The sequence below is a fragment of the Etheostoma spectabile genome, chromosome 12 (genome assembly GCF_008692095.1).
Source record: "Etheostoma spectabile isolate EspeVRDwgs_2016 chromosome 12, UIUC_Espe_1.0, whole genome shotgun sequence".
Lineage (NCBI taxonomy): Eukaryota > Metazoa > Chordata > Actinopteri > Perciformes > Percidae > Etheostoma > Etheostoma spectabile.
In genome coordinates this window covers 13622142-13631511 of record NC_045744.1, presented here as the reverse complement: position 1 = coordinate 13631511, position 9370 = coordinate 13622142, and the positions used below count along the sequence as shown (strand labels likewise).

The 9370-nt window shown below is 38.5% G+C and overlaps 1 protein-coding gene across 1 annotated transcript in view; it reads right to left on the bottom strand.

Moving 5' to 3' along the window:
• The window catches only part of LOC116698498 (guanine nucleotide exchange factor VAV3-like), a 49555-nt gene extending 40592 nt beyond the window's left edge, over window positions 1-8963 (bottom strand). Inside the window, 2 exon segments of the mRNA XM_032530442.1 lie at window positions 4563-4679; window positions 8484-8963. Of these exon segments, the coding sequence (XP_032386333.1) occupies window positions 4563-4679; window positions 8484-8687 (321 nt within the window). The 5' untranslated portion in view covers window positions 8688-8963.
• Between the last annotated feature and the right edge of the window lie 407 nt (window positions 8964-9370).

Here is a 9370-nt window from a genome sequence, read left to right as displayed (position 1 = left end):
AAAGTTTGGAACCACCTTCTCATTCAATGAGTTTTCTTTTTGATTTTCATGACTATTTACGTTGTAGATTATCACTGAAGGCATCAAAACTATGAATGAACACATATGGAATTATGTACTTAATAATAAAGAGTGAAATAACTGAAAACATGTCTTCTATTCTTGTTTCTTCAGCCACCCTTTGCTCTGATTACTGCTTTGCACACTCTTGGCATTCTCTTGATGAGCTTCAAGAGGTAGTCACCTGAAATGGTTTCCCAACAGTCTTGAAGGAGTTCCCAGAGATGCTCAGCACTTGTTGGCCCTTTTGCCTTCACTCTGCAGTCTAGCTCTCCCCAAACCATCTCGATTGGGTTCAGGTCCGGTGATTGTGGAGCCGCAGCACTCCATCACTCTCCTTCTTGGTTAAATAGCCCTTCACAGCCTGGAGGTGTGTATGGGGTCATTGTCCTGTTTAAAAATAAATGATGGTCCAACTAAACGCAAACTGGATGGGATGGCATGCCACTGCAGGATGCTGTGGTAGCCATGCTGGTTCAGTATGCCTTCAATTTTGAATAAATCCCCAACACTGTCACCAGCAAAGCACCCCCACACCATCACACCTCCTCCATGCTTCACTGTGGGAACCAGGCATGTAGAATCCATCCAGTCACCGTTTCTCCGTCGCACAAAGACACGGCGGTTGGAACCAAAGATCTCAAACTTGGACTCGTCAGACCAAAGTCCAGATTTCCACTGGTCTAATGTCCATTCCTTGTGTTTCTTGACCCAAACAAATCTCTTCTGCTTGTTGCCTCTCCTTAGCAGTGGTTTCCTAGTTGCTATTTGACCATGAAGACCTGATTCGCGCAGTCTCCTCTTAACAGCTGTTCTAGAGATGTGTCTGCTGTTAGAAATCTGTGTGGTATTCATCTAGTCTCTAATCGGAGCTGCTACTAACTTGCGATTTCTGAGGCTGGTGATTCAGATGAAACTTATTCTCAGGAGCAGAGGTGACTCTTGGTCTTCCTTTCATTTTAGCGCTTGATGGTTTTTGCGACTGCACTTGGGGACAGATTCAAAGTTTTTGCAATTTTCCGGACTGACTGACCGTCATTTCTTAAAGTAATGATGGCCACTTGTTTCTCTTGCCATAATATGCATTCTAGCAGTTGTCCAATAGGGCTTTCAGCTGTGCATCAACCTGACTTCTGCACAACACAACTGATGGTCCCAACCACATTAATGAGGCAAGAAATTCCACTAATTAACCCTGACAAGGCACACCTGTGAAGTGAAAACCATTTCAGGTGACAACCTCATGAAGCTCATTGAGAGAACACCAAGGGTTTGCAGCGCTATCAAAAAAACCAAAGGGTGGCTACTTTGAAGAAACTAGAATATAAGACATGTTTTCAGTTATTTCACACTTTTTAGTTAAGTACATAATTCCACGTGTGTTCATTCATAGTTTTGCTGCCTTAAGTAATAATCTACAATGTAAATAGTCATGAAAATAAAGAAAACGCATTGAATGAGAAGGTGGTTCCAAAACTTTGGCCTGTACTGTAAACAGATAAAACATAAAAAAATAAACTGCTTCGAAAAGTTTAAAGAAAAAAATGCAAAGTGGTAGTAGCTGTGGTGGTGGTGGTGGCGGTAGCTATTGCATGCACAACACGATAGCAACAACAGCAAAGAAAAAAAAAGTGAGAAAAGTCTGATCAACAGATAATTATTGCAGCTGCTACACAAAATTACACAAGATTATACATTGTGTGTATTTTATGTGTCATTACAAACACAGCAAATGTAATCATTGTATGCTTCTATCTCCAACAAATGTCCAGATTACCTTCATAATCTCTCTGGTTGGTATGAAGACTTTTCAAGTAACAATGCTGCAAAATAATTACTCTGTTTGCAGGATTTGGATTTACAAGCGTGGTTAAAAAGGATAGTTAATGGGGTTAGCTATAACAGCCTGTCTATCTGCAGTTTATCTCCTCTTCCTGTGTGAAGGAGTGCTGTGGCTTTGGCTTAACCCAGGTGTGCTTGTGACTTAAAAGAGTCGTGTTTGTAGTGTGAGAGACCAGCTTTTAAACAGCAAAAGACTTCTGCATTTTCAAAAGTTATTTACAGCAGTCAAAACTTCAGTCAAAGCAGTCTTTTCTGCAAATAAACAAATATTCTGCCTTTTTAGTGATAAAATGTCACTTCTACTTGCAGCCCTAATATTTTGTTGTGTATACCATAGTTAATCCACAACAAGATACCTGAAACACACTCTGCCCCAAAAGGTCACATTCATTCATTTAAGAAAATGAAATGCTGAAAATTGATTCTCCATTATAATCTCAATTGGCTTTTTCTTTGACAACATTTTGAACTGAGAGTTAACATTACATGAATGGTCAGATTTATGTAATACTGTATATTCCTGCCTGCCCCACACATCACACCTGTCATAACTGATTTAACACGAGTTGAGCTGAAGTCCAACCGTGTGGTGAGTGTGGCTTGTTTCGTGAGCATCATGAAAAAGAAAGCAAAAGGAAGGAAAGTTAAAAACACCATTTCGATATATGACATTGCATTTTAACTTTCCTTCATTGTGCATGCCTGACTCTCTGCTATTTTGTTATCTAAATTTGACATGCAGTAGTATTACCAACAAATTACTTAAAACTCACAGGGTCTCATGTTTAAGAACATTACACACTGTGTGACACAGCAAATTAAAAAGTATCTTGTTTGTTTAATCTGTACAAAAAAACGAGCAGACAACTAACAAAGACTCCAGGATATCAGACAAAGAGTGTATAATATTATAATTATTGAGCTTTAGGAACAGGTGGATTTTGTAACCTTTGGACAGAGCCCGGATAGTTGTTTTCCCCCTGTTTTCGGTCTTTATGGTAAACTAAGGTCATCATCCCTGTGGCAGTAGCTTCATATATAATCTATAGACATGAGAGTGGTATCAATCTTCTCATCAAACTTTCAGCATGAGACTAAATAAGTGCATTTACCAAAACACTGAACTATTTCTTTAAGAAGAAAACAAAAAAAACACCCATTCCTACAATGTAAAATGCCCTTCTTTATTCACTCTGATTTAATAAGCAAAGATTTTGCTTTTACAGTGAAGGTTGACATATTTTTATGTAGAGGGCTGAAATAAACACATTACTGGCCTCCAGGCTGCTGCATGTAGTAGGCATGGCTGCCAGGGTGAAGCCTGTAGTAACTCAGCAGAGGAATGTAGGTTAGAGAGCTCTCATTAGATATTCAGTGGACTAATACTCAGTCTACGGGCAGAGTTGGCACAATTCAACCCCAGTGGATTAGACTGGCTGAGATTTGAGATGTTCTCTTTTGGATGTTTTCTGGAAAATAGGGAAGTGATTGAGCATTTCTTGTTTAGCCTCACAACCCTCCTTGGAGCCAATTCAACCCAATCGCTGAACCTGCAGACACCCAGTTTTTAACTAATGATGGAAAAAATGTAATGATGTGGCACAATCTTCCCCCTCCAGAAGCTTATTTGTTCAATGGACAACTCTTGAACATGACTGTGATTATGCAGCCCAGCTTGGATTTACTGTACATATTTGCAGGCAGCACCTCCCCTGCGGGATTATCAGGAGCCAGATTAACTGGAAGCTTCTTTAGAACACAACACACTGAACTGAAAGAAAATGGTTTGTGTGGGAAACTGCACGAAAAGCTCAATATGCAATTCCTCACAACCAATGACCAAGAGCACCAATAACAAATGTCTATTCTCTGCAGGGAAGTGAATTAAAAACTTCAGTCATGTATAATATGCCCGATTAAAGGACTTTAGATATATAGTACATGTTGCTTGGAGAACATTTCTTTTACAATTAAAATTTGCTTAAAAATTAACAAAATATAGCTGGAGTTCTCAAACCACCTGCCATACTGTATTCATTATTTAAAATAGATACAATGTCTGCTCTGACAAAATCATTTATAAGAAGAGAGTATAGTACATAAGGAATAGTAGTTTACCCAAACTAAGCCCCTTTGAAAGGACGCTAACACTTTTACAGACGAAATGTTCTGTTTTTGAGATGTTCTAAATTAGAAAATATATAATTCAGTCCAGAATAATACAAAGAATATAATACAACTTTTAAATTATATTACTTCTCCCTTCTCCAAAGAGATGCTCACACAACTCATAATGCTCCTAGGCAAAGTTATGCACCAAATGCACTGGACTAAGGAAATGTGGAAATAAGGCCTGTTCAGAAGGATTGTGCTTTTTTCAGTTGACTCAGGCTCCTGTGCTGCAAGCAAGAGTCCACTGAGTAGCAAAGGAGCGCACTACACTACAAACCCACTGACCTGGTACACCGTGTACACACCATAGAAATTTCAAGTTTTTAGGCACCAATGTTTTTTCATGTAAGAAGAGCTTTGACAATATAATACTTATTTGCTGTTTTGCAAACTATGACACAGTTTTGATGTTTCTGTCACCAACTTCCCCCTACTGTTTCTAACTGTATAACATCTGAACAATGCAGAAAAATGGATATGCGTGTTACCTTTACAAAGTCTCGAACATCGAAGAGATCAAAGGCTTCAAATAAGTCACTTTTCTTCATCCCAAACACCTCACAGCAAGATGTCAGGAATGTGCGGATGTTCTTTAAGCACAGGAACTGCAAAGGGCACAAATTGACACATAATTTTAGCATCCCTCATCGCCATAGAGCATTTTTGCATTTCCTAGAATCATGTTGAAACAAAAACATATGTATATTTTTTTTAATTAATTAATTAATTCTATAACTAACATTAATAGGTCAGTTCCTCCAGTTTTTCCATGCTACGTTTTTTTTACTTTTGTGCTGTAAAAGGAAATTTTGAAATGCCTCAGATTTCTTAATGTCCACCGCATTGCAATAAGAAATTGCTAAACTGAATACTGTATACTGTTTTTATTGAAGTATTTTTAATTAAAGAAATAGTCCCTTTATCTGCTGAGCTGGTATCAGCATGGTATATGGATTCTCCATACTGTAGTAGCAGTGACATCATTTGTGGAAAGAGATGTTGCTTTTCAATGTTTTAAATGTAATGTTAAGTACCACAAATAAGCACATACAGTATGTGCCTAAATTGCAGCAGTCTCAGACAGATATCCGCATAGCAAGATACCACTGACATAAGTTGCATGGAAAGTGTGTTTTGTCATTTGGAAGAACCGAGACTTTAGTTCTGTTTACCCTTAATTACCTATAATAACACTAGAATGTGAGCACAGAGAACTTGAAGTTGCCTTAATAAAAGGGAACGTGTACCACACACACACACACACAGCTAACTGAAAGTGAAAACGGAAAGTTTCACGGTGCGAAATGAAACCACTAACGATGTGCTCTTTAGGTGTCACTTCCTATTAGGATCTGTATCTCAGTGGGAAGAGTGCAGTCCAACAACAATTAGAAAGACAATGTGCTTATGGTTATGGGTTCTAGCTTGAGCCACTTAATAATTTAATAATAAAAATCCATCTACACAAATAGCACTGTCAAAAAACACCTTATAAAGCATGCAAACAGTAAACAAGTGTGCCAGCATTTGCCTTTTGCATCATTAGGTGATGACTAAACTAGGAACTGCGTGTGATAATGTGAAAGGAGAGCTGATTACTGTGAATACATAGGCTCCTTTTTATCACATAAGCTTATCGTGGAGACGCCTGTAATCACTCCACCGCCCCCCCCCCCCGGGGCCCAGTTTGTCTGTAGAGGAAGTGTATGAACATGATGGTTTTGCACCACTCCTGATTACAGCCACAGCCCTTTGAATGTTCACTTTCTTCAGTTACTTTGACAACAAACAATTCATCCTTGACTTCAGAGATGAAAAAAGTAAAAAGTGCAGCCCTTTCTTGGTGCAGTATGTTTAAAATGATGGAAGGAGGGTTAACATAGGGTTGCTTGATGCTGTGTTTAGCGAGGATCCTGTTGCTGTTAATTTGATTTTGCACTGATTATTAAGCTTTTATTTTTATTTTTTGACATTTTGTATTATTTTGTTTGTGTTCATATATATTGATGTTTAGCAGCATGATTTCTCTGGTGCTGAAGTCTGTCTTGAAAGATTTTCTTTGAATATTAGCTTTACTTTACTAATAGCAGATATTATATAGAGTGCCTATTTATTCATGATCCATAGGTATGCATTTTACTGTCACACTTTATGTTTTGCATTGGACCAAGGCCTAAAATGAGAAATCTAGCACTTCTGGGTGCATTTTCAATGGACGGTACACTGCACTCTTCACTGTCTTCCACTCCGTTACCTTCATGGCCTTGTTTCCATTTCCAAGATCGTAGGTCAGCAGGGCACAGTGAAAGGGCCATTTAAAATCTGGAGCTCACTGGCATACATGCCTTTTTTAACCATATTCAGATGGCCTACAGCTGCAGGCCAAGGCTATGCATTGTTCGGCGCATTATGCCCAGGGTTTGCTTTTACTGTCTCTCAAGAAGATAAAAGATGAGTTGATGTGCACTGACAGAGGACATACACAGCAGTATGTAAGACAGAGCACAATCTAATGCCCAGTTAGGAAACTGGCTTTTACTTATTACAAAGCAGAATGTTTGAAGGCTAAATTGGTCATTTTTACTAGATGTCTTAATTTGTTCATGGCAGTTTGTGGAAGTTCAAATTAAAAACTGTTTGACTCTTTTTTTGTTTACTAAATTTTCTAATTTCTCAAAAAATAACCGTCTAGTTACAAATTATCAGACCTACCTATGTTAAAACTTTTTTGTGTGATTCTTTTTTTTAATGGGTCCTTTTACCCTAACAGGTTGAGATGCCAAGATGTTGGAGATTACATGAATCAAAAAAGAATCAAAAGAGTCTGACTAGATGATACATTCGTCATATGTATCATACTTGTAAGGCCTGAGTATTTTGTGAACTACAAAATATTTTAGTTGAGTTTATCTGCACCTATATGGAGAAATATTGCTATAAATGTCTGCCTCACTACGCGTTTCACTGCGTTTAGTTATTATATATTTTTTGTTTTATTAAACCTATATTTAACCACTGTGATAAATAGTATATACCACATTTTGGTAATGAGGCAATTCAAAGTGCTTTACATAAAATGAAAGTTCCATTAAAAAGATTTTTAATAAGAACAATTAAAAGAAACTCAAAGAACGTCAATTCAAGAGCAGTCCCAAATGTTTAAAAAATGTTAATGGGAACTGGAGGTGTATTCTACAATCCAATTAACCATGTGCTTTGAAACCAATATCTTCACAATTAACCACAATACAGCCTATAATCAATGCAAAATACAAGTCTTACTTGACCACTACAGTACATACTGAAATCATGCTGACCTTACTTGCAAATGTTTCTTTAATTACAAACAATTTTTTTAAGTTGTTTATACAAAGACAGTCTTGCTAAATCTACATAATAATAGTAAATTTTAGTTTATTTTAAGTAGTTTGAGTACGATATTTTTATCACTGTGGTTAACTTCAAATATTGGGCTTAAAACTCAGTTGCAAGCAAACTACGAGTTGCAGCACACATAGTTAAAGTTCCCTAAATAATGGGTGGATCAAAGCCAGGATTTTATCAGGCCTCTCCAGTGACAGAGGGAAGAATTAATTGGGTATGGTAAATTGGGTAAAGAGAGGTCAAGCCTGGGACCATCCCTTTGGGTTTCACAGTCTGATGGGCATTTAGCATTCCCTCAATTGCTTAAAAATACAGACATATATAAATGGATTATTTATCATATATAGAAAGACTGATGAAGATGTATCCACATTAGATCTCCAAAGAGGTCACTCAGAGCCTCATTTTGTAAAATGTTTACAGTGAGTCAGTTTGACACAGCGCTAGATGAGACCGGATTTATGGTCCCAAATTCTGGACTTGAATGCAATGTGTGTGACAGATGCATGGGAAATGAAGCTTCCCATCCTGCAAATCCTCACTGTTTTAATGAAGTACCTCAAAGGGACAAAAACTCCCCTGACATATATATATATATTTTAGAAATTTAAATCTTAAGAACTCTGGAACAAGACTTCCAAATTAGTGTTGTTCCATGCAACACAAAAATGATATGCTGATACTACTTGTTTCTGAGGTGGTGTGTTTAGATACCTTATGTGGACTTATCATCACTTGGTAGCACTGCCTACTGGTTTATGTCTACCTCACACACTTCACAGTCTAGTGTTCATTAAGTGCCAATGATTTGGCTTCTTCTACTAAGAACTAAATTGATTCTGGAGCGAGTGATTATTAACTAACCCAAATCAACTTGCATTGACATATAACACTATTACGGCATGACTTTAAATCCCATTAATGTCTGGCGACACTAATTTGGATTTCACAGCAGTTTTACAGTTCCTCTGCACACGTTGCAACCACAAGTTGATTTGAAAGCAGCGTAGAAATGCTAAGTCTACCTGTGACATCTGTGGCCTGAGGTTGATCTCCTTCAGGTTAATAGTGTGAGGTCTCAAGTTGTTCAGCAGCTGGCACAGCAGCACCCCGTCCCGCAGAGTTTGCGCCAGGTCGAACACCTGCGCAGTGTCCGCAGTTACCCGGTGGTTCGGGGGCAGCACTTTGCAGCTGATCAGCCACATCGCACACTGCCTCCAGTACTCCATGTCGTCGGTGAGCGGTGAAAACAGAAGGTTAATGCCAAATGTCAAAACTTCGTCCCTATTGTAAGTCTGTGCACGGCATGGTAGCTGCGCTCCTGCTCAGCCCCGTCCCCTCGTCTCTCCAAACTCCAGCATCGCCTCTGGAGGACAGAGAGAGCTGCTGCAGTTTAAGAGGGTGGGCTGCCGTCAAACCTCCTCTGCTCGTATGTCAACTTCCCTTTCTTCTTCTGTGATGTCTTCACACTGAGGTGGTCGTAAAATAGTTCCGTTATGTTGATACTTCGGAAATGAGTGGCCAACAATAGTCTACACCTCATAGCTACTGAAACAAGTCCTACCTTCCCTTTCTCTGTAAATCTTCTAATGTTTTTTCAGAAAAGTGAACGCAGGTTATTTCCACTTTTTATATAGGCTACGTGCAAAAGTTTCCCTGATTTCACGGTTAACGTGCATGTTAAAACTAGCCTATAGGCCAGGCCTAGTTTTTAGATCGTTTGTAACCTTTATAGAAGGCTCCTCCTGTAGGCAGCAGTTAAGAGTAGGCTATCTTTTCACATTCACTTAGGCCTCGGCTGAATGGCTGTTGGTTTTATTTCATCCATAGGGCTGCAACTAGTGGTTATTTTTATTGTCAAATAATCTGTAGATTATTATTTAAATGATTGCTCCGTAAACTCTATAAACCC